General features: G+C 40.2%; 2 protein-coding genes across 3 annotated transcripts; both read right to left on the bottom strand.

The window, feature by feature from the left end:
* Positions 1-1373: 1373 nt before the first annotated feature.
* On the bottom strand, positions 1374-3623 carry ccnb2 (cyclin B2). Its single transcript, XM_063476169.1, has 8 exons — positions 3505-3623; positions 3229-3342; positions 2583-2861; positions 2355-2513; positions 2047-2283; positions 1741-1881; positions 1561-1671; positions 1374-1483 (listed from the first exon to the last, which is right to left on the bottom strand). The coding sequence occupies exons 1-8, from the start codon at positions 3526-3528 to the stop codon at positions 1382-1384; spliced, it is 1167 nt and encodes a 388-aa protein (XP_063332239.1). The 5' UTR covers positions 3529-3623; the 3' UTR covers positions 1374-1381.
* A 3198-nt stretch (positions 3624-6821) lies between these two features.
* cars1 (cysteinyl-tRNA synthetase 1) lies at positions 6822-20146 on the bottom strand. 2 transcript variants are annotated; one of them, XM_063470259.1, is made up of 23 exons: positions 20051-20138; positions 18466-18693; positions 16625-16716; positions 15380-15468; positions 15160-15256; positions 14543-14641; positions 13861-14010; positions 13289-13429; positions 12932-13020; positions 12713-12834; positions 12375-12487; positions 12062-12190; positions 11786-11915; positions 11007-11110; positions 10824-10921; positions 10504-10693; positions 9193-9261; positions 9026-9107; positions 8825-8905; positions 8448-8515; positions 8046-8105; positions 7879-7962; positions 6822-7334 (listed from the first exon to the last, which is right to left on the bottom strand). In XM_063470259.1, the coding sequence occupies exons 1-23, from the start codon at positions 20070-20072 to the stop codon at positions 7206-7208; spliced, it is 2466 nt and encodes an 821-aa protein (XP_063326329.1). In that variant the 5' UTR covers positions 20073-20138; the 3' UTR covers positions 6822-7205. The 2 variants fall into 2 exon arrangements, with proteins under 2 accessions (XP_063326329.1, XP_063326337.1); XM_063470267.1 differs by lacking the exon at positions 18466-18693 and having other exon boundaries at positions 20051-20146.
* Positions 20147-26165: the final 6019 nt, after the last annotated feature.

Raw genomic sequence — 26165 nt, 5'->3', positions numbered from 1 at the left:
AAAGGTTTATAATGATGTTGAGGATTTAGTACATGAAGAACAGAAGATAATATCAACTTTAAGTAAATACAGGCCATTGGTGTAGCACAACCATACATTTAGGTGAATAAATATCTATTTACATTGCATGGTAATCAGATATAAGGTTAAACGGAGTCTTCTTAAAGTAGAGGTTCTTTGTTCTCAGTTTGGCAGTAAAGCGTTAAAAGGCCTAACAGGCCAATAGGGTGGAGTTATTTAGACTCCTGGGTGTGTCCAACAAACTGACAGGAGATGATGTATGCTGGTGTATTGAAGTTGGAAAATGGTTTAGAATTTGTGACTCTTAAGCTTATATTAACATTGTTTGCATACATTTTCTACTGCTTATCCAGGTCCAGTTCACAGGGCTTAAATGCCCAGACCCCAATCCCCCCCCCGTTCCAGTTCCTTTGGTTTAATGAGGACATAATATTGAGACATAACCAGTGTGTCCTGTGTCTGCTGAAGGGCCCCCTCCTTGTTGGACATACCGCAAACACCTTACCTACAAGGTACCTTTGGTCTCCACAGAAGCCTTCATAAATTGCCACCTTGCTGCAGTGGAGGGGTTTGTGTGCTAGTGATGTCAGGAGCTGCATTGTTGGGGATAAATTGTCACTAATAATTTAAAAAAAAAAAAAAAAAAAAAACCTCTAAGTTTTAGCATGCATTCCATTTAGGCTCTAGTTCCAGTTTCATGTCATCTCTAGAGAAATGTGTTTGATAAGGACACACCCCCGATCTTAGTTCAGTGTTCCAATGCAAACATTATTCCACAAGACTTTCGGTTCACTTTCAGAACCAGCTGTTCTGATAGGCAGCGATATCCCCCCAGCTTCCACAATCAAGCCATTTGTGAGCCCTTTTAGTGAGATGCATGCCAAGAACACAGTCAGGCTTTGAGTGGTCTCATAGTTTCCTCCTGTCTATGATTAAGTAAAACCAAAAGTAGGTTAGTGTGTTTTTGCCAAAAATCATAAGACAAAAGTTAAAGTCTAAGAACCATCTAAAACTTTATTTAAATCTCCAACAAGGTACATTACATGCAAATCTGTTTGCTGCCCAACAAGCACTTTTAATCATTCAATAGTTAAAATCTTCCACTGGTGGGAAAAAATAAAAAGTTAGAAATGAGGAAAAACTTCGGGACATTTTACTTCACAGAAGCAGTTTGTAGATCCTCTGGAAGCTGCACAACAACTTCTCAGCTTTTGCTTGGATATGCAGTCCAAGGTGCATTAGGGGAGAGGAGAAAAAAAAAAAAAAAAAAAAAAAAAAAAAAAAAAAACCACACACCACAAATGGCTCAAATTCTCAGATCATAAAAGAAAAAAAAAAAAAAAAAAAAAAAAAAGTTGAGTCAGAGTACAGCTGCCGCCATGTTCTTGACAATTGAGGATTTGAGCTGAGGAATGAGGCTGATCTTGAGAAGCTTGCTGCTCGAGTACTTTTTCTTCACAGCCTACAGAGACAAATCCTCAAGGTCAGTCTCTACTCACACATGATACGAGCTGGTGTGTTTATTCTCAGCCAACTCACCTGGAACTTCGTTTTCCCTTCATTTACCAGCACAGCATTTTTGGCAATGTGCTGCATGATGGGCTTCAGGTGGGCCTCATCATAGGTAGAGTAGTGCTGCTGTGTGGGAGACTGATGGGAGGTCAATTAACAGCCAGCTTGAAAAAGCAAGATGTTCATAAAAAGTGACTTTAAACTTACCCAGGGTAGGCCGTCCAGCAGCAGCTGGGAGAGGCAGAGGGAAGCAGCAGCGACCTCAGAGGGCCTGTAGTGCACCATATTGTAGTCGAGCAGGGTCAGCTCCATCAGGTACTTGGCCAGCGTGTGTCTCTCCACATCAGACTGATAAACATGCACATCAAGGTTTAAGATTTTTACAGTTTCTCTAACATCTTAGCTGCCATTTTTCTTTAATACAGACTGATACACATGCAAGTTATGAATTGGAGGCAGCCGATTCCTACACTGCTGAAGTCTTCTCCACATTAAATTCATAATGAAACTCACATTTGCCACCTTAGATGCCCGTCTGAGAAAGTGCAGTGGGAGAGGACGCCCCAGCTGAAATTTCAGGCCCTTCAGAATCTGCTGCTCCATCTCGAGAATCTGAGATTTTGTAAAGGCGTTGTCGGTTATGTAGGCAAAGTCGCCAACCTCTGGGGCGTACATCTCCTCATACTTGCAGGCCACCAGCATGGCAGTCACACCGACAAGTTGCAGCTTCCTGCGAGAGACTGGCTGGACCTGCAGCATAACCAGAAGAAACCTTTTAGATCCAAGTCAAACCCATAGACAAGGCTGTTCAGAAACATCACCTGAAGAAAGCGGTCCAGAATGGCAACTGTGAGGTACAGCGTCTCCTGCAGCAGCTGGAACCTGGAGTGAACCTGGACCAGCCAGTCGACGAGAAGCGCTCGCATGCCATCAGTGATTTCGTAGCCCTGCATGTAGTTTGCTCGTACCGTCTGCTGCAACTGAGAAGACAAACTGATGTAAGTCAGAGATGACAGCAGCTGATGTCGGAAGGTAGGGGAAGAAATTACCTCCAGGTTGTGCAGATACTTGTAGATATCCTTCACATATTCTGAACAGAGCTGTGGCTGGTCTGCATCCTCCTCATCCACGTCCTGCACCGCAAGCAGTGCCTCAGAGAAAGCTAGGCACAACTCAGTCTCCTCCTTCATGGACACATCAGTTGCAGATTCCTCCAAAACTAAAGGAAGAGGCTCTGTAGCTGCTTGGACCGGTCGAACCACTACCTCGGCAGGTTTAGCCGCTTGGACACAAGATGGCTTGGCTGACACTTTTGTCTGTCCTGTTCTCTAAGGAAACAAGTTTGGAATCATTACAGTTGGGAAATGCAACACGAGTCACTAATAAGACTTTCAGATTGGACAGGAATAAAGTTTTGTTCAACTAGTGCGACCTTCCCTTTTGCAAATCACTAAGGGGATTTTAGTCTGCTGCAAGGTTCTTGCTTTGGCTCAGCTAAAACAGTTGACAAGGTTTGTGTTCATTGCAAAAGACGCCGACAGATGAGGTCTGGGTTGAAAGTCAGCCAGTAAAACGACTTCTAGTCTAGCAGGCATACCAATAAATCAGACCTCTATTATAAGATTTTCTTGCCTACTTACCAAGTGACTGCAAAGCAGACAAAATGACACAGGAACCAAACTAAGATGCTTTTACCTTTGTGACAGTCACTGCTGCGTTAAAGTTGGTAATCTCTCCGAGAGCTGCTCTCCTCGGACCCGCTGCTGCGGCGGCTTTCCCCGGTTTCTGCCGGTTCTCTGCGGTTAGGAGCTGCTAACGAGACAAACATGCACATTAAAAAGGCTTGACCGATTTTTCTACAGCGTGTTTAACATTACTGAAACGATAGCGTTATTACTGCAGCGCTAGCATCAACTAGCCAACGCAGCCAACAGCAGCGCTTCTCTAGCAAACAAACGTCTTTTTACTCACCGCAGCACGAACTTCCACAGACATGTTTACCGTGGGCAGCAACGAGGATACAGAGTGACCAAGAACAAGCAAAAGAGCATATAGTTCAGACTAGCAGAGGACAGTTTCCCAACAAAATCCGTAAACAGTTATTTCTGTAGCTAAACAACACAGCGACGAGCAGCTTTCAAATAGTTGTCCTCTAAATCTGATTGGATGTAGCGATTTCGTTCGGACGCTTGTGATTGGCTAGTGATTTCAGGTGGGAATTAAAGCCATATAAGCTTTTGAAGTGCTCGGTAACCTTATCGCACAGTCATTGCTTCTTCTACAGTAATATAGCGTCAGATAGTAGATTTATAACAACTGCTAAATAATACGTAAGTAAATCTTTACTTACGTATTATGCCTAAAGGCAACTGTTGTTAAAAACTGTGTATGAAAAATCCCTGGACCTGACGAAGACACAAACCCCTCTGGGGCAACCTGCTGTAGCAATCCCTTTACTGCTTTACATTCCTTTTTTAAAAATTATATTTTTTATTGAAAAAGGACTTGTTACAATAAAGTGCATTAATATTATTTAGTCAAAAAAAATAAATAAAAAAGGACCCCCCCCCAAAAAAAGAGACTTTTTCTTAGTCATTTTGTTTTACATTCAGATAACAAAGAGTGAATTTGGTGGCTTGACAGTGTATACATAATGCAGCATGTTTAACTTATTTACATAAAGTACATCAATACATATTATGAAGTAGAGGGTGACCTGACACTGTACAATACATGGGAGATACACCAATTCAGGGCTGGTCTTACCTAAATTCAGGGCGGAGGGGGGACACAAAGCTAATCCATTTATTCCATATTTTGTAGAATTTGTCTTTTTGAATTTTTAAGGAGAATTTTATTCTATCCCCAAGAACAACAATTTTACATTTTAAATATTTCAAAAACCACGTTAAACCAATCCTCAAATGTTTGCTTTAGATTCAATTAATTTACCTTCTTACTATACTTTCATTCAATGTGAACATGGAAACACGAACAGCATCCACAGACACTACAAGCTGTCTCCTTGTAGGTAACTCTGCATGTCTGATTTGGCAGATATTGCAAAGAATCTGAATCAAAATACTTTATTAATCGCAGACTATATTATGTGCTCACAGTTGCTCCAAGACAGTAAAAACATTAAATTAAATAATACAATACTTTACTAATTTGGAAAAAATAGCTCTAACGTATATAAATAGTTCAATTATAAATATCTCAGTATATAACATAAATTAAATATATAAGGTTGAAATTAAGGTCCCCCCCCCTTATCAAACTGTAAAATTTTGTTATTTACACTGTACAGGATGTGCAATAGCGCATAACTGTTACAGTGTGTACTGTGCATTAGATGGAGGAGTTGTGCAGGGAGATACCCACAGACAGGAATGATCTCCTGTGTCGTTCTGTGGTGCATTTGGGCAACTTAAGTCTCTCACTGAATGTGCTCCTGTGATAGGCCAGCACATCATGGAGCGGGTGGGTGGTATTCTCCACCTTTGTCCTGGTCTTGGACAAGAGACCTGATAAGGCATGTTATGTGTATGTATGATCTGGCAATGTTCCAAACCGCCTCCACACATGTTTATTGTGCACGAGGTCAGGTGACTGCAGAGGAAAGTCTGTGACAAGCAACCTTTAAAAGTTCTCATTATTTCTGAACTTGCAAGAAAATATTAAAGATTTTCAAGATGCCTTCAGACTCTTGGACTCCACTGTGTGTTTTCCATGTGGGCCAGGCCACATGTTTGACAGAAATACATGTATTTTTATTAAATATTAAAGCTGCAACCCAAATTTGTGAACTTCAAATTAGAACCACATTTGAAACCTTACATGTCATATTTTACATTCCTTTAAATCAGCAAAAATAAGTGAACTGATGCAGAAGTATTGAATCACCTGCATGTTTACTTTGGCTGGTATTCTTCTGATCTGTCAACCACTGGTATAATGAAATTATCTCCCTATTTAACATGAATCCACAGTCACGGCATGCCACAAAGCTGACCAAGTAATCATACAGCACTGCACTCGCTTACTCTTTATTTGAGCATCCCTTAAATCAATTCAAGTCATCTTATAACCACAGATATGGAGAACACATAGTACAAAAATGCAAACCCCTGAAGGACGGCTGAATAACAAAATGCACCTTGCCATGTGGTGTTACTCAAGCCACAAGAACCCATGCAACAGGTTGCAGGGGTTAAATTGTCCCAGTGTGATTTTTGAAAGAAAGAAAACAAAAACCAGCTGCTCGAGAGTTTGGTGGCATTTTCTATTTTCAATTCCACTTCTTGATCTCACAGCGTTTCATTATGCCACAGCTGAAAATGGCCTATGAAAATGTCCTTTTGTTGAGATGGCACAAAATAAAGAACCCAGATGTTTTAAGGAATTGCTGAACCGATGGGGTTCGAGGTGTGAGGTTCAGGGTAGCGAAAGGACCGACAGATTCTCTTTGTTCAGTTAGTTATTAAAAAAACAGAAAACAAAACCCAAAACACATCACTTTTGTTCCCATGTGCTCCAAGCACAGCAGGGTATAATGTACCAGTAATTTTCTGCAACCATGAGGCAATTGCTTTTTACTTAAGGGCAGGATGCATCTAGTTTTCCTCTATATCCTTTGTTTCTGCACATATTTAGCTGATACCATTGTCCATGTGGTGTGAGTCTACAGAGCAGGTTCAGGCACTCCTAAATGAGGCTACATCCAATTAAAAAAAAAATGTCCACCATACTTTATTAGCTTTTCAAGGTAACTCTTGTATAAGGTGACACAGGTATTGAGAAAGACACAAACCATCTAATGGTTTCTGTTACAAGTCACCTCTACAACTGAAACAATGAATTCAATGGTCGTTTCTCCTGTTAGGGGTGAAAATTTGATCCAGTTATTAGCAAAAGCAAAAGTCCCTTTCACAAATGCACATTTGCATAAAAATGAACTATATTTGAATGACACAACATAGTTACTTTAACAGACCCGTGAGGTAAAAGGTCAAACACAGTTTGAGTGATATATCAGTGGAAACAACAAGCTGAACTCAGTTCTACTTAGTATTCATTTGATCTCTTTATAAGCTTGCTGGTGCAGCCCTCCACAACAGTCCTAGTTTCTTAAGTGGCCTCTGAAATTTAAATGTTTTAAATCCTTCCTCCTGGGGTATCTTAATGAAGCTGTCCCAAAGATTCATGGTGGAAAAAAAACACTTAGTGCTGGTGTTTCCCATTAATCCGCTAGCCACCCATTTAGCATCTTTAATTCATGAAAGCACTAACTGTTAAAAAAAGGCTTTAATACTTGAACAAATGGCAGTATCACAGAGTTTCAAGAAAAACATACACTGCTAACAGAGGCTGCACCGCCACATCATCAAAATCCCACTTTATTACCTGTTGCTTTGATTTTACTGTTGTGAAAGACGTCCAAACTCCAACAGAGCAAGAACAAAGTCATGTCCGGTGGTGGTTTTCTCTCATATTGCAAGGTTATGGAATGTAAATGTAACTGTTACGTAAATGGACAAAACACAATCCACACACACGTCTGTTTCCTGAACCAAAATAGGATGAAGAGGAGACACAGAATGAAGCTCTGGCCTTATTATTTATTCTATAGTTCTTCCCTGCGGTGTGGATGGATTGGCTGAATGGCAGAATCAGTTGCCATTTTGGTTCATCTGTAGATACTCGTTGTGCAACTTTTCTTGGGTCTCGTAGAGCTTGCGGAGCTTCTTGGCTTGACCCTTGCTGAGCTCCTTCCCTTCAACGTCATGAGTGGGGAAACCCTGTTAACAGCAACGAAACCAAACACACCTTTAAAGCTTTTCAGGTTGACACAGTTTGTGAGCTGTCGTTTCCATGGTAACTTTACAGAAAAAATAAAAACATAAACAGCCTTTAAATTACCTTTCTGAATTTTAACGTACACACAGCTACACTGAATACGGATGTCATTTCAAATAAGGACATTCATGTCTGTACAAGCAAATCCCTGTGAGCTAGGTCTTTCCTACTCTTGGATCCGTATCACATCATTGAGCGCAGGTACGCCTGATCTCAGGCACACGTCTAGCTGTGAGCACCAAAGCCCCACTTTTGCTGTAACTTCATGATTTTGTGGCGTGGGGTCGTTGGCCCCATGACCACCTCACGACCTGGAGTACCAGGTGCTAATCTTTGTCTTTGCTTTCTTAGACATCCCAGGTTTTAAGCCCTCAGCAACAGATTTCTGAGGTCACCAGGGCCCACGAGCCTCACCACCAACATGGCACCAGCTTAACAGGTTCTTCTTATGAAAAATTAAGCATGGGAGGTAAAATAAGGACTTACCGTTTCATCAAATCTTGAGTATTTGTCTGTTTCACTGCGAAACATTTCACTTGCAGGCATCTTCATCTTGGCCAGTTTCGCCATCTGCAACAGTAACAGAAACATGAAGATTTTCCTGATGACACAAATGTAGAAGGTCACTGTCCATATAAAGCCATCAGCCGGACCTCTTGCTCCTGTTTCTTCTTAGCAGCCTCTAGCTTCTTCATTTTCTTCTCTTCTTCCATCTGTGAAAGATGGAATTTTATTGTGTGAAATGTTTTAAAACACATGTTGTTTGCATATTTGAAAAGATAAAAACTTTTTACATAAAAATGAAGGACTGCAGTGGACTTGTGTTAAAATTGTAAATCAGCTAAGAATTTCTTTTGTCTGAACAAACTAGCTGTTAGATGTTGAAATCCCTGTCCTTATATCCATGGAAACTCAGCGTCCTTTAGTTTTGGGAGGGGGTACTTATTTTTTCCAGCTTATCGTTTACTTTAAATTGGGATAAATTATCTCCTGTCAATCTTAGTACCTAAACTGCTCCAGACATGCACTCGATGTGTGATGATGTCTTCTCTTACCCTCTTCTTCTCCTCTCTCTCCTTCAGTAATGTCTCCTTGTCCACTAGTTTCACCACAGTGGGCAGGCCTGCAACACAACCACTTTATTTTCCAACACTCTTCACTTTGTAAGAACGAAACAAGGTCAGAACTTTTTTACATTCTTACTAAGAGAGTAAAGGCTCGGATTTATTGAGCAGGGCATCTTAATGCGCTGCAGTTATAAAGATGTGATGAATGGAGCGGATAATGATTTCGCGACACAGACGTAGCCAGTTTATTCCAGTAATAACTAACCCAGTCCACAGACAGCTGCGCAAAGGAGGCAGACCTGATGAGGAAGATCAAAACCTGAGCCGCTTCTTTATCTCTATAACTTCAAACACAGACATCTTACCTTCGTGATCTTCCAGACGCACTCCAAGCTCTGGCAACATGTCGTCACGGACAACATCGCAGAGCTGCAGCAGCTCTGTCACTGAATAAGTAAGCAAAGAAAAAAGAAGAATTTCATGTTTCAGTTCTCTCTGATTCAACATGGAGGTGATATTTTGAGTTACAAAGTAAACACAGTTTTGTTTAAAGCGCGTGTTCTTACCTTTCTGCTCTCGAGCAATTTTGCGGACGCGCTCTCTAAAATCTGACAGCACTGTGAGGTATGGCATCACTGTGCTCTCCAGCTGTGGACAATTAAGGGGAATTTTTCATATGCAGAACATTTCTCATAATAATAATGCCACAAAAAGTGAAAACCAGTTCACTTACATCAACACTCTGACTTTGTCCACCCATGGGAAAACCTATGGGGTCCAATCCTTCAATTGCACCAAATATCTAGACAACAATAAAAGTTTCATTTGAAGGCCTTTACTATATACACTACACATTACAATGATTATACAGTTGAAGGCTCTTGGAAGAAATAAAGGTAACAACTGAACCTATAATAAAGCATATTCACATCGATGACCATGTTAAAAGTTCATCGACACACAAAAATCAAACAGCAGGTTCTTGTCTGAAAGCTAATTTTTACAGTGTGATGGTGCAGTTATTTTTAGGCCAATGTTGGACCAAGCTTAGACTGAATACAGCAGGGTAGGCAACTCCAGGCCTCGAGTGCCGGTGTCCTGCAGGTTTTAGATCTCACCCTGGGTCAGCACACCTGAATCAAATAATTAGATCATTATCAGGCCTCTGAGAACTTCAAGACATGTTGAGGAGGTCATTTAACAATTTGAATCAGCTGTGTTGGATCAAGGACACATCTAAAACCTGCAGGACACCGGCACTCGAGGCCTGGAGTTGCCTACCCCTGGAATACAGTAACTAAAATGCTACTGCACCTTGATGGACCAGAGTCCAACTTAAGATGCCCCCTGGTGGTTGCTGCACCATTTCCAGCCTTGTTATAGATCAGGAGTGGGGGAACGCCAGGCCTCGAGTGCCGGCGTCCTGCAGGTTTTAGATCTCACCCTGGGTCAGCACACTGAATCAGATGATTAGTTCATTACCAGGCCTCTGGAGAACTTCAAGACATGTTGAGGAGGTAAAACCTGCAGGACACATCGGCCCTCAATGGCCTCGAGCCATTTGATTCATGTTACAGCAGCTCATGAGTGAATGAACATTTTGTTTTTCCAAACACTTTACTTCACTTGACGAGGGTTAGGGGTCGCCACCTCAGCATGCAGTCAAGTTCTATAGGGTCTTGCTAATGACCTGCTAATTTTATTCAGGTGTGTTACAGCAGGGACACCGGCCCTCGAGGACTGAAGTTCGAGACCCCCTGGTATAGAGGTATAAATATGGTCACGATGGTCACCACCTAGCTAACCAGTCAAGTTTACAGCCACACTGATTTTTCCCAGTAATGGAGTTGTTTCTTAACTTGGAGAAGTAACAAAGTGTATCACATCCACTTTCATATGTGTGAATGGATGAATGAGGCATGTTGTATAAATGAGATAAGAACAAACAGTATGATTTCTCCTCCATACAGAATCAAGGTGTTCTGTAAAATTCATTATTCTGAGAGCTGTGAAACGATAAACACAGCAGCAGAAACGTGCTCACCTTCAGCACGTTGGTGAGGTATGCAGCAATACTTTCCATCAGCATGCGGTTGGGCCTGAGTTTGGCGCTCTTCTTGCTGGCAATGTAACTGTTGCTTTGGCTGACTAGCGTTCTCATCTCCTCCATGGCAGTGCGGGTGTCCACGTTGTCACACAGAGCCTCGTGGACGGCAGACTTCCTGTCACAGAAACTACACAACACAAGTCACTTTTTATTTTTAAGTATGAATGTGTTGTGTTTGCGCGCACACAACTCTGAAAGTGCAAATTTTGATGAAGAACAACAAACTGGTCTTCTAATCTACTGAGTCGCTCTCTCACCTGTTGTTGAGCTCCACCTCTGCCGTCTCCCACTTCTCAAACTGACCAGTGATGTCAGTAGGCGCACGCAGGATGTCTTTCACATTCAGGAAGAACTCCTTTCAAATAACAAACAAAACAAAAACAGATCAACACAAAACAGACAAATCTTCCAACACTGTCTTTGTTCTTGCTTTCACCTACATTCATAAACTTCTCATACTGGACGGCTGACTCCATCGTGTTAGAAGAATAGTCCAGAGTGTCTTTCCAGGAATGCATCAAGAAAGCCAGACGGAGCTGACGTGCTGCGTGGAGACAAACAGTGAGACCTTTAAATAGTTCTAATCTAACTGAAGAACTTAGTGTTCATTATGGATAATGTGTTTCTTTTCAGATATGAAATAAGTAACAACTTATTTCTTTAATTGTAAAGTAATAGATTTTGTTTAAAAATTCAATTCATCTCAATGTTATTTATACAGCGATAGAACACAACAGTTGGCTCAAGGCACTTTATATTGTAAAGTAGACCCTACAATACTACAACAGACAAAACCCAACAGTCATATGACCACCTATGAGCAAGCACTTTGGCGACAGTGGGAAGGAAAAAACTCCCTTTTAACAGGAAGAAACCTCCGACAGAACCAGGCTCAGGGAGGGGCGGGGCCATCTGCTGTAGGGGTGAGAGAAGGAACCATTGCATTTAATAATAATTAAATGCAAAGTGGTGTATAAACAGATAATAAGTGAAAAAATATGTCTGAAGAAACACCCAATGCATCATGGGAACCCCCAGCAGCATTCAGTTTGCTGTTAAAATTATGATTCTGGCTTTGAGCTGTGACAGTTTGTGCAGCCTCATACCTGGAAAAACTCCATGACAGTGCCTTAATTAATCATGATGTATGCTCAAGTGATGCAGTGAGATGTAGAAACTCATCTGGAATTTGTCTACAAAGCAGGAACACATGTATCACCTGTGTTCTTCGCTAAGGCGTCCTTGATCGTGATGAAATTCTTCAGAGACTTTGACATCTTGCAGCCTGAGATTGTCAGGTGTCCGGTGTGCAGAAAGTACCGGACCCAGTAATCGTTCTCAAAGAACGCCTGTAAGCAGCACAAGCAACTGTGGTCAAAACAGGTTTTACCCTTCATCACTGGAAACGGCTTTAAACACATTCAGAATGTTTCAAAGTGTGTGTTACGTCAGGCATTTACATAGTAAACAGGAACACATTTTCTGCAACAGTTACCTCTGACTGAGCCAGCTCGTTGTCATGATGAGGGAATCGGAGATCAAACCCCCCCCCGTGGATGTCCATCGACTCCCCCAAGATAGAGCCAGCCATGGCTGAACATTCAATGTGCCACCCGGGTCTCCCCTGTCACAACATTCAAAGAACACACTGATGACTTGCTTTTTCATAAGTACAAATTCTCCTTCCATTTCACAGAGCCTAAAATGACACGTTCATCTTTCATCTTCATGCAGCAGATACAAAAGAAAAGCTTTAAATGCAAAGGATGATCACACAGTCTTTAAAGTCTCTGAAAATAAAGGCTCACCTTCCCCCATGGAGAGTCCCATGATGGTTCTCCAGGCTTGGAGGCTTTCCACAATGCAAAGTCATTCTGTGACTTTTTCTCACTTAGTCTCTCTGCAGAAATGCTCAGATCTCCTACAGAGCCAGGAAAACAATGACAACAGGTTAAAAACTGAACATTGTACTCTACTCAAATATTGGTAGGAGGGAAATCTTGGTGAATCTCCTCTGCTCCCACTGAGTCAAGCACTGAAAATCCCCGACTTGTTGTCTGCTCTTATGTTTTTGTGCCTAAATGATGGGCATGTCTGCACCTGTTGTGTGGTGCTTGTTTTAGTTTGACAAACTGAGTAAGTGTACCTTCTCCCTCTTGTAAAGCTTTCTGATCGCCAACCGCCTCCGGCACCAGTTTAGCGTACGAGTGCTGTGGACTGGAATCAAACTTCAAGGTGTCAAAGTATACTGAACCGTTTGACTCGTACCTGCAAACGCCAGAGGAACAAATAACTATAGCGACAGCGATGCAAGCAATTCGTTTGGTACAACACAAATCGTGAACAGTGGCAGCATCTTCCTCACCCATAACCATTTGAAACTATTTTCCTCACAAACTCCACGATCTCAGGCACGTATTCACTGACTCGAGTAAGGACATCAGGGGGAAGAACCTGTGTGCCAAAATGACAATTTAAATCCAGTTACAGCAGGAAAATACTGATTTCAAATCACATTTTAACAATGATATTTTAGACATAGTGTCCTTCCAGTAACAGACGTTTGGACAGAGCAGTTTCAGCCATTGTTATCTCAGAAAAGGTAACGTTAAACAACACAAGTAAAACACAACACAAGTAGAACTGAACAATGTTCACCTCCATAAAGTTTGGTAGAGAAACTGCTTTGCAATAAAAATGAATTTGGCTTTTTTATACTTACATTGAGTGCTTCCATATCTTTGTGATAGTCTTCTTCCCAGTATTTAGGGAGAAGGGAGAAGATGGAATTCTCTGTGACGTGACTTCCGAATTGTTTATCCAACCAGTCTGCCAGCAAGTCCTTGGAATTCTCCAACAACACCTTGGGGAAGAAAAGACAATTTAATTGGACTTGTTGAGCTCATTTCCAGCTCCACACTTTTATTCGTGGTCACTATTAAGAGAGTAGTTTTGCAGGATTCTAGTGATAACATGATCCTTATTAGTTCTTGGTGCAGACCTGGTAAAACTGGGTGGAGTTCCTAGTTGGAACTCAGAAAGCCAGATCAGTCACACTAACCCCGAGTTACTAATCCCAAATGGTGGCAGTGAATACAAGCAGTAATAAAACTAATCTGTCCTCCCACTGTTGTATTTGTGACTCTCTAAATGTAGAGCACTGATCATCTATCCATGAATCTGCTGCAGTTATTTTTGAAGCACAAAAATCAAACAAAATAAAAACAAAAAAAGCATTTTCTGTATTTCTAGTGATATTTTTCTGAAGTTGCCACCACATCAGAACAGACTCACGTGTGCCAGAGGTCGTATGACTTCATCTGCGGCTTTGCTCTCCATTGCTGCTTGCAGCGGTTGCAGACTGGCTGTAACTGCACTGTCCAGCCTTTCCAGCATCTGCTTCTTGTCCGGGTCTGTGGTGGAAGCCAGCTGGGTCTGAAACGGCTGGAATTGGCAGAATAACACAGAAATCCACAGAAATTAAAAAACAAACAAACTTTCAGCTTGTCTCTGTTTTTAGATAGAGCTGAAGCTTAGACTTCTACTAGCTACAGTACAGGGTATACTGATGCTTGTGTCTATAGAGTCTAGTGTTTGTGCATGCTGTGGTTAACCAGCTGCTACTTCACAAACACTGATACAACCCATAGGGAAACCAACAGAGACTGCCGATGGAGCAGAGTTGTTGTAGGAGGAGGTTTGCAACTAGATCTTCTGATATTATAAACTCAGTGACATAAATGTTTAACATTAACGCAGTATTTATCTGTTTTACTAAGTATAACTGCACACTTCTGTTTTGTGTTATTTTAAATATCTGCCTCGCTAAATAATGACCAATAATCTCCAGAGAGATACATCTCACATCAACACATGCTGTGCGATCAATGAAAACAAAGAGAGAAGACACCATCATTGTCAGATCAATAAGTACTTCACACAGGTGCAGTGCATCCAGGGCTTAAACCTGTCTCACCGTTCTGGCGCTGAGCACATCCTGCAGTATTTGAGCAGCTTGTGGCTGTTTCTCTTTGTACTGGTCCAGAAGGTAATTCTGCCGGGCTCTTTTAATGATCTGAAAGAAAAATATCCCAATAATAAACCCCAAAACAGCAGACTTTGCTTATTCCAAAAGTTCAAAAGCATTCTGCATGTATTGCAACATCAGCTCCATAGTAAGACAGGCTGGGTGCTAAACTGGCCTGTCCTGTAGTCCTGACGCGTCACCCGTTTAGCCCATTACCAAACAACAAATACAAATGAGCTCCTAATTTTCTGAGCAGCTGAAAACCTGCATGTGTACATTTATGTTTTCCCCATGTCTAATTAGGTCATCACAAGACCCTGAATTCCTGCCATAACTTCTCAGAGACATGTCAGCTTACAAGCTGAGCCTGTTTTTACCTGCATGCCTATAAACAGACAGATGTGTGAAAATGTGAATGTTAACAAGGACTTTGCACTTATTTCAACAGGGTTACATTAATCATTACACAGACACAGATGAGATTGGACAACCCATCTCCCACATTTCATGCAAAAACCTTTATTAAAAAAATTAAAAACATCTAAAACACATCAAAGCATACTTACTTTGTCATCTATGTCTGTAATGTTCATGCAGTAGATCACATCATACTTGAAGTAGTCCCTCAGTATCCTTCGCAGAATATCAAAGGATATGTAGGATCTGCATAAAGCAAATTATTCATTAAAATGTTGTTGTAATAGAAAAAAATATAACAGTCTCGCTATATGAAGGATCATTTCCAACCCAGAATTTCAGTGCTTAAATTCCTCTGATCTTGCTTACCTGGCATGTCCCATGTGGGAGGCATCGTACACTGTAGGACCACAGCAGTACCATGTTACTTTATTCCCTTTCTGAGGAACAAACAGCTCCTGAAACATGGAGGTGATAAACTTCAATGAGGATAACAAATACTTTAAAATAAAAAAATCTGATAAAAATGTATCTTACTGGTGGCAGCAGTATTTTTAAATGCAGTGTAATAGAAACAAGAGCCACAGCGAGAGATTAGGTTGCATAGATGGTTATATTTCTACGTTTGTTTTTTCAGTCGAGACTTCTTCCTGATCCAGAACAGTCTGGTTGTGCCAGACTAATGCTCATAGAAGAAATACGGGCATGTTTATCAGCGCCACAAAGACGCTTAAGCTAAAGACCATCTTGGTACATTTAAAATCATTTAGAAACCAGTTGTGTGTGCATGTGGCAAAATGCAAGCAGACTATAAAAATATGCATTAAATCTACAGACGTGAAGTGAAAGTGCTGCATTCTATACCAAGAATGAGAGTACATCTGTCAGAAGATACATCAGTCAAAAGAAATGTGACTATAAATTCTTTAAATCATACCTGGATTGCATACTTTGGAAAACAGTGAGGCTTTAAATCCTGTCACTATTAAAAACTTGAATGAAATAATCTAAATATATATGCATTCATTCTTTTTATAAGTTGTACAGTAACGATCACAGACTCTTTAGAATTGTGTTTTTTTCCATGAACTTTTTTAAAATTTCATTTTGATTTACAAACTTTGCTTCAGTGGCTTAGCCCTGCGTCAGGCTGCCCACCTGTCCAATGGATCACGTGCATTGTCATACTTGTATTCCCATGTCTGCTCCTACATACGTTTCTATTGCAGCTCCACTTTTTAGTCACAAATGTGGGCGAAACGCTCACATTTACATAGCAGCAACCAAGAGCTACAGATGCTTCGTGTAATAAACGAAGCACCAAAGCACAAAATTTGCATCGATTATTTTTTAAGTTATTCGAGTTACTCGGTGAATTGTTGCAGCCCCTTATTAATCCCTTGTAACTTTAACAGGCCTCATAATCTTAATTTGCCTGCAAATCATAGCTTATCATTTCAATTTCACATCACTGCATCAGTATAAATAAAACAGACTCTGTCCAGCCTGTGGCTATAAATACATTGAGGGATGCGGTATCTAATGTAGTGACTTCACGAGGACCTCATTTCCCAGCAACACCAGCACTGATGTGGGCTTTAGATTAGTCTCTACCTTTGCTCTTGTCAGGCTGTTGTAGAGTCGCAGCTGAGGAACATCTGTTCCTGCTGGTGGAGACCAAGGAGGCTGGACACGCTTTCCTTTGACTAAAAAAAGAAAGGAACAAGGGAAAATTTCAGTTTTCACGTCATAAGAAAAGGGGGTTCTACCTCTGTCGAAGCTATTCATATGGATGCTTTGGCGACATCATGTTCCATTAGGGCTAATTAATAAGACTAATCAATAAAGGCTACCAATAAGACAGTAACTCAGAGCTCACGTGAGATAACATGAGACAGTGAAAGAGCAAAGAACTGATGCCCAATGCTGTGATAATGGTTTGAAAACTGTGACACATTTAAATGGATTTATTTTTGCTTAGAAATAGTTAAAGTAAAGCAATGACAGAAATCTATTATAGGTTCTAGTGCAGTGCTGAGGCTGTGTGATATTTCAACAGTAAATATAAATATTCTCATCATCCCATTCTTATCAAAGACACAGATTAAAGTTTCCTCTTCATCAGTGTCAACGAAAGAAAATATTTCCTCTTTAGGCTGAACTTCTGTCATTGTGTCGACCTACTGAGCTTCAATTTCCAGTCAAATATTTGCTCAAAGGCAGGGTTCAACATCCACACAGCGCATCAGAAAAAGAGTTGATGCAGTCTGCACAAAGGGAAAGCACATATACTGTTCACAAGCAGTGCAACCCTGCTAGAATATGGAATCTAAAAATAGTTAGATACCCCATATGATTAGTTAAAAAACAACTTCAAGTGGACACATTGTGCTTAAGATTGCTAATGGTCAACACTTTAATTTAACCAGTGACCAGAGTCACTGGTCATTAGCTGGTGAACATATCCTGGATAACCCTCTTTTCTTTTAGAGTGACCGAAAGAAGCAGGTAAGCCCAAGAACTCCCCAGGAAACTCCACTGAGGACACAGAGTGAGGGAGGCTGCTGTCTCCAGATGTCTACAGAACCAGAAGTCTTTTAACAACCACATGGTAAAAATAAATTTTAAAAAAATATATAGTTTTGAAGCATTTCTGGTTTTGCTTCACTTTCAGAACCCAAACTTACATCTAACGTGTTTACTGTGTCCTTGTAAAGAAGAATGGAAGAATGGAATTTTCCAGTAACACAGCAGAGATAAATGAAAAGTGAAGGTGAAAGAAATGAAGGAAATCTAGACATCCGAGACTGGCACAGCATAAGACAACTTTTCACTCAGCTGAGCAAAACAACGCACTGGAGTCCCAGGATAAAAATACAGAGATGAAAGTGAGCATAATAGGTCAAATTTACTATTTACTGGCTTTTTTAATAAGAGTTTCACTCCCACTCACATCAGCCACATAACCTCCAGGAGTTATTAGGTGGCAGCTCTGGTAAGAGAACTGAGAAAATCCAAGTACGCTCTTACACATCGTTTAGATTAATAAATAAACATTTCTGTGTTCTATCATCAGTTACTCTGTTTCTTTTCATGATGTTTTACATTTTTTGTAAAGTTGTCCTTATTAATATTAAGCTATTTAGCCAGGTATGGGAACAAAGAGTATTTGCCTGTGGGGTCTTCACCAGCTGTTGCTGCCATGTTTACACAGCGATAACGCGAGTCTCCTCAGCGCTTAGCTGCAGGTACCACACACATCAAGTTGCTATGACTGACATCAAAAGTGCAAGCTAAAACAGAATTCATTCCAGTGCCTGCAAAGGAAGCCTTAGTTCATGCTGAGAGTCAGTTTGTTTGAGAGGGCACGTCACAGCCTCAGAGTGCCTCCACATCCACGGCCAGCAGGCGCAGGACCACATCTAGCCTGTTCATGCCTTCAGCTTTCTACTCACTGCTGCTTTCTGGGTTGAGGTCCTGTTGCAGGGCTGCTATGTGTCTGTACCAGCGCAGAGCATGGACATGTTGTGGATCTGGGGGTCTGTGGAGGAGCTTAAAGGCTTTCTGGTCGACCTGGGTGGGGCTGAACCCAGCCAGGTAGCTGCGTGAGGTTAGGTAGTCATTCAGGGCCACTGTCAGTGCAGCCTCCTCACTTATCTGTAGCAAGAAGCCATACTCAAAGGCTGCAGAAACAAGAGGGCAAATGTTCGCAAAGAATTACCACCTTACTCCACTGGACAGTGGAATAACCAATGAGACTAATGATTTTGGTCAGAGCCAACAATTACTCGATCAGTTGGAAAGTCAGCACACGTCCAATGTAAACTGCACTTATGAGTGAGTTAAATGAAACTACTCGCTACCCAAACATAGCCTAGCAGAACTAATGCTGAATAACACTGGCCTTTAGCCACTCACAGAGAACCTTATATATGTATAAGAAAACAAGAGAGGTGCAAGCACTGAGTGGAAACAGGAGAAAGCAAAAGATGGAGGAAAAAAAATGTAATTAAGGGTGCAGGTTACATGTCTCATAGAAGCAACCTGTGATTTCCATACTGTATTACTATTTGAGCTGTAATTCTAACTGCAGGTCAACAAGTATTTGGACAGGAACACATTTTTTTATCGATTCAAGGGGCTGAAAATAAATACAGTAAATATATTGGTAAAACTGTTAATGTTACCAATGTTTTAAAGGGTCAGGTTTCACTGGTTTAAAGGTAAATTAGGAACGTACTAATAAGCAATTTCATAGTTATTTTAGGTTCATTTCCTTCTTAACTTGAAGCTGAAAGTCTACACTTTAATCACACCTCGACTGTTTTATTTCATTGTTGTGCTGTATAAAATTTAAATTACTGACCTGAGAGTAAAAATCACAGTAAGCACTTGAAAACGTTAACAGTGTTTCTAATAACAGGCTAAGTTATACTACTACTACTACTACTAATAATAATAATAATTTCAATGCTTTCCATAAACCTTTGTAAAAATATCAAACAAAAAGGCGATACTGTCGGATGCTAATAATATTCTTAAAGATGACACGAAAGAAGATGGAACTTAAACCCGAAAATAGACTTAAACAAACCACAGTTCAACAAAAACACCCCACACATCACACAGAGTCGAATAGGTTCACTAAAACACTATAAACAAATAAAAGAGAATAAACTGTAGTTACTTCATAACATGCTGTTTGACTGGATAAATGAGCCGAAGATGAGGCTGCTTTTTTTGAACGCAGACAAATTGCTGAATAATATTTGCTGCCCTGTGTCTTTGTCGAGGTATTAAGTATTAGTTTAAGCTGTATTTTTTATATGAAATTCGGCTTCTCACTCATTGACAGTGTTTCCTTTAGCTAAGCGGCTCAACTGCAGACTTTGGGACACAGCTCTACATATTAGCTAGCCTGAGCGTTAGCATATTCGCTGTGACACTTCATCAAAATGCGTTAGATTGTGCTGTCATAGCTTTATGTGGTTTTTCAACTAACGAACCCATAAAGCAAACACCATATATTATTTACTGTACCCGGATCTCCCGAAGCCGACATTGTCACAGTAGTCAAAGGCTGGATGCTGATGCAACAATAACGTGCCCGGAAGAAGAACCCGTATAAACGCTGGTAGGAAAGGGAACCAAAGAGTTTGAACCTGAGAGCTGGCGGACATAAATGATGGTACACTCTTCAAAGCGGAAGTTTAGACAATGGGCGGGGGGGTGTGTGTTTAAGAAAAAGTTGATGATCAATCAAGCTTAAGTTATATGGGCACGAGCTGGAAAAAATTTAAAAAATGATTTCAGGAATTTCTTGGAATGTGGTTTTAAAATTCAGTGGAAAAGTACCGACATTCTGTACTTAACCCTCAGGTCTCTATCCTGGCCATTTGTGGCCACTTTGCTTTTCGCTTTTCAACCATTTTTGTTCTGTTAATGCAAATGGAATGAAACTTCCCAAAGGTGTGTATTTTTTTCAGATTTTTTAATTTTCAACATCAGCTCCTTAATAATGTCAATAATATTCACTATACACTAAATTGTTCCTCTTGGCTCTATCGTGGCCATTTGTGGCCAATTGAAACCCATTATAACCACCTTTTTTGATTCCTTGTTACTGACAGTACCATATCATGCGATTTAGGTAAAATTGCTTTCATTCTAAACTCAGCACATGAAAATTGTAGTTTTTAATGTTTTTTTACCAAATTACATTATTTACCCATTTTTGGCCAAGCAAGCAATTTCATGTAATATTCTGAGTTTCTAGTAGCGGCCTTTGATGGCCTACCACACTCCAATGGACCAAAATAATGAAACAATTTTGACATAGGTTTGATCTTAAGGATCTAATAGTTTGTGTTTGTGCATGACATTGCAGTACAAACATGTATTTGCAAGATAGACTGGAATAAATTCAAACATTACATAGGCTGCAGTGAATTTCTGTGGATGCAGGATATTGAGCTTTGAGGTTCCCAGTCAAACTTAGCTTTGAAGCACATGTTAAAAGCACTTTTACTCTTGTATTTTTCATCAAAAGATACCATACCCAAAATATCAACTGTAGAAACAAAAACAAAAACAAAAAAAAAAACCCAATCACAGGACATTTTGCAGAGTTCAAACCTGCAGCTGCAGCTGGAGCGCAAACAACAACAAACACTATTTGTAAACGTGTCCTGGAGTTTATGCAGGTGCAGACAGAGCTACTGCTGTAAGTAAGCCTAACAGCTTCCAGATCATTTATTCTGACAATATGGCAATTAGATCATCACTGCTTCAAGCACTGCCTATATGATCTGGTCAGAGAGCAAGGACAGCAAGCAGTCCTCTGCCCTTGAAGAAAATACATCTGCCCAAGATGAAGAAACCTCCTCTCCAGAAGATGAGGGGACAATCTTCAAAGAGGCTGACTGCATCACCACTAATGTTGAGTTCTAGCCAGTGCCCGAATCCTCTTCTTTGGGGGAGGATTGGGGTTGGGGGGCATGGAGGTGGGGCATGGAGGTGGAGCCCCCCCCCCCCAAAAAAAAAAGAACATAGGAGCCGGCGACTCAGTGGATCCGCCATGAAAGGAAAACCACGTGGGTCCCACTACTGAAGAGAGACTGCACCACAATCCAGTACCCACTAGGGGTCACCCTAGTCCTGCATTAGCAGCCTGAGATCTACTTTTGACTTTTTTATAACAAAGGAGATCTTTTAGCTGCTGTGCACCCTTACAAACCTGCACGGGAGGCCAAGGTGTGAGGATTGGAGGATTATAGATGAAGTGGAGATAAAACCTACACCAGAATAAAGCAATACATAGCATGTTGGATGAAAACACTGGAAGTTCTCAGGAAGTAAAAAAGGCATGGGGTTCAGACTCCAACTGACGGAGGAGCTCCGAGGACAACGTCTTTCCTTCGGTCACATTGGCAGAGGAACTCCTCAGATGAAAACCTGCACAGGGGAAACAACCCAGAGCTTCCTCCTCAGCTCCTCCAGTTGCAACAGAGGAAGATTTTGTTGTCTGTCTTTGGCTTCACCAAAACTACCACAGCAATATCCCACATGCCAAAGCAATGGAGGAATATGCTTCTTTTGACAGCAACACACAAGGAACCAGCAGTCGGTGATGGGGAACAAAGGATGCGTGAAAGGAACCGAACAGCAGCCCCTTGAACCAGGTGTAGAAAGTGTGCCTACAAAAACCACTCTAATGTGGTTAGTACATCTTGCTGCTAATGAGGATGCACACAGAAGCACACAGATACTGGAATATAAATTTTGATCATTTTATTGGGGATTGCAGGGATTATTTGGTCATTAAATTGCCTTTCTGGCCACTAACACACCATGTGTGACATTGCTTTTGGCCATTCATTGCCTCCCCCCACCCCCCAAAAAAATAAAGAAAGAAAGAAAGAAAAAATAAATCATTGTAACAGTTACTGTTACTGACCTGCAATGATGATAAAAAAACATATTAGGTTTCACCATTTATATGCTAAAAGATGGGAACTTTATTACTATTTTTACTATAATAATACATAATATGACTGGTATTCAAAGGGTATAATATCAGAATTTGAATTATATTTTGGTTTTTATGACTAGAAGCGGTGCTAATTTAAAAAGTCAATGAAAGTAGAAAAATGTTTTAATATATATGAATTTTATAGCATTTTGTAAATGTTACATTTGTAAATGTAAACAGGGGGTGGCCGTTTTTGGCCACGAACAAGCTGAGAGGGATTTTTTTTTGTTTTTCTCTCACTGCACAAAAAAACAAAGATGCATAAAACTCATTGATACTTTTAATTATTGCTATGCCTCTAACCTCCATCATGGTTAGAAAAGAAATCAGTTTGCATGTATTATTTAGAAAAAAAATGGGGATTTTATGCTTTTATCCCTATGTAAATCATTAAAATTATGTGATTTAACTGGTATTTAAAGGGTTAAAATTATGAATTTGTTTGAAATTTTGGTCTTGATGAACAGCACTGATACTAATCTAAAAAATCAAGTCAAAAAAAGTGGAGATTTTTCTTAATATATATGAATTTTATAGCATTTTGTAAATGTAAACAGGGGGTGGCCATTTTTGGCCACGAACAGTCTGAGAGGGAGTTTTTTTGTTTTTCTGCCACTGCAGAAAAAAACAATGTTGCATAAATGTCATTGATGCTGTTAATTATTGCTATGCATCTAACCTTCATCATGGTTAGCAAATAAATCAGATGGCATGTATTATTTAGAAAAAAAACTGGGATTTTATGATTTTCTCTATTTCTGAGTTGTTATGATTATGTGCTCTAACTGGTATTTAAAGGGTTAAATTTCAGAATTTGAATGAAATTTTGATTTTCATGAACAGCACTGATGCTAATCTAAAAAATTATGTAAAAAAAACTGGACATTTTTCTTAATATATATGAATTTTATAGCATTTTGTAAATGTAAACAAGGGGTGGCCATTTTTGGCCACGAACAAGCTGAGAGGGAGTTTTTTTGTTTTTCTGCCACTGCAGAAAAAAACAATGTTGCATAAATGTCATTGATGCTGTTAACTATTGCTATGCATCTAACCTTCATCATGGTTAGCAAATAAATCAGATGGCATGTATTATTTAGAAAAAAAACTGGGATTTTATGATTTTCTCTATTTCTGAGTTGTTATGATTATGTGCTCTAACTGGTATTTAAAGGGTTAAATTTCAGAATTTGAATGAAATTTTGATTTTCATGAACAGCACTGATGCTAATCTAAAAAATCAAGTAAAAAAAACTGGACATTTTTTTTAATATATATGAATTTTATAGCATTTTGTAAATGTAAACAAGGGGTGGCCATTTTTGGCCACGAACAAGCTGAGAGGGAGTTTTTTTGTTTTTCTGCCACTGCAGAAAAAAACAATGTTGCATAAATGTCATTGATGCTGTTAACTATTGCTATGCATCTAACCTTCATCATGGTTAGCAAATAAATCAGATGGCATGTATTATTTAGAAAAAAAACTGGGATTTTATGATTTTCTCTATTTCTGAGTTGTTATGATTATGTGCTCTAACTGGTATTTAAAGGGTTAAATTTCAGAATTTGAATGAAATTTTGATTTTCATGAACAGCACTGATGCTAATCTAAAAAATCAAGTAAAAAAAACTGGACATTTTTTTTAATATATATGAATTTTATAGCATTTTGTAAATGTAAACAAGGGGTGGCCATTTGTGGCCACGAACAAGCTGAGAGGGAGTTTTTATGTTTTTGCTCTCTCTGCACTAAAATAACAATGCATTATTATCAGTGTTGATGTGAATCAATTATATGCCCCAGACTCTACTATTAATAATACAAGAAATTTCAGTAGCAATGCAATTATATAAAATTGCGAGATTTGAGGTTGTCGTCCAGCTGGTGCAGTGGACAAACAAACTGGTGTTTAAAGGGTTAAAAAATAAAAAAGTAATAATTATTTTATATTTATGGAAAGAACTGAAGTTACTTAAAAGCTTTATGCAGAAAAAATGGCAAAAAAACAACAACAACAAAAAATTACAGGCCTAACCTGTAGGTGGCCACTTTTGGCCACGATCAAGATGAAAGGGTAGTGATTTTAAACAAGACCTGAGGGTTAAACAGAAGTTCAAATACTACTATTTAAAAAAACTTGTTCCAGTTGTTTATGCAAGTAAAAGTAAAAAAAAGTACAGTTTCAAACTCAAAATAAAGTAAAAAGTAGCTCTTTGGAGGATGTTCCTATTTCTGTGCAAAGCTAACTGAACCGCGTGCTGTATTAACATAATGATCAAATAATATCAGGATGTGGGAATACAAACTGTTGTCAAAGGAGCTTGCAAAGAAAAGCATCTGGACTTCTTTAAGTTGCTTGAAGACGTTTCACCTCTCATCCCAGAAGCTTCTTCAGTTCTAAGGTCAAATGGCGGAGAGTCCCAGATTTAAACCCAGTGGGAGTGTCCCCCCAAAGAGGGACAAAAGGACCCCCTGATGATCCTCTAATCACCTGAGCCAAGGTGTGAAAATGGGTGTGGGTCCCAATCAGCCAGGGTTTCGGGTGAGCTCATTGTGAATCCTAGCCCCACCTTATCATGCGATTTCCTGAGGTCAGATGGCCCAGGATGTGAGTGGGCGTTAAGGCGTCTGGGGAGGGAACTCAAAACTGGATTATAGATGGCAGACAGTTGGTGTCGTAAACCACCGCCTCTGTTCAAAGATGGTCGCTCACAGTAGACATAGATGGCCTCTTTCACTCCTCTTTCAAACCATCTGTCCTCTCTGTCCAAAATGTGAACATTGGCATCCTCGAAAGAATGACCTTTGTCCTTTAGATGCAGATGGACTTTCTGAGTCTTGTCCTGTGGAGGTGGCTCTTCTATGTTGTGCCATACGCTTGTGAAGTGGCTGTTTGGTCTCTCCGATGTAGAGGTCTGGGCATTCCTCGCTACACTGTACAGCATACACCACGTTGTTAAGTCTGTGTTTTGGAGTTTTGTCTTTCGGGTGAACCAGTTTTTGTCAACAGCAACTTCTGTTGAGAGCTCCAGTATATTTTCTTAGTGTATAGGTTGTGATCAGCTACCTGTTGCTCTTTGTGGATTTACACAAATTAATTCAAGGGCTCTCGCGCTCACTTTTCGCATATAGAATTTCGAAAAAACATCGGTGCAAATTATAAGTCTGTATCATTATGTCTGGTGTTTTCGTGTTTGTTGGTTTGTTTTTATTTTGTTTTATTTTGCGAGTTGGTTATTAGATGCTGCTCCAGACAGCCAGAGAATCCCCCGCCGCCCCGCCCTCTCCTCCCTGTGCCGCAAGCAGCAGGCGCACCTCGCAAACGGAGGGCGCCCTTACTCCCAGCAAATGGGCGATAGAAATAGAAAACCGATCGGTCCTATGCCATTCCCAATATGCGCTGGCATGACGTCAGGGCAGCATGAGTACGAGCAATTTTTTTTATTTTTATTTTTTGCCGATGCCCGTGATGCCGCCCCCCACCACGATGCCGCCCCGGGCAACCGCCCGTGTCGCCCGTATCAAAAACCGCTACTGCCTGTTTATGTAGTCTTTTTTCTAGATGGTATAAAGTTTTATGAAGGTGGAATTCAGTCAGTGAATCATCAGCTAAAATTCATTTG

This window comes from Pelmatolapia mariae, linkage group LG1, assembly GCF_036321145.2.
Source record: "Pelmatolapia mariae isolate MD_Pm_ZW linkage group LG1, Pm_UMD_F_2, whole genome shotgun sequence".
NCBI lineage: Eukaryota > Metazoa > Chordata > Actinopteri > Cichliformes > Cichlidae > Pelmatolapia > Pelmatolapia mariae.
Note: the sequence above shows the minus strand (reverse complement) of the source record. Positions and strands in the feature narration are given on the sequence as shown.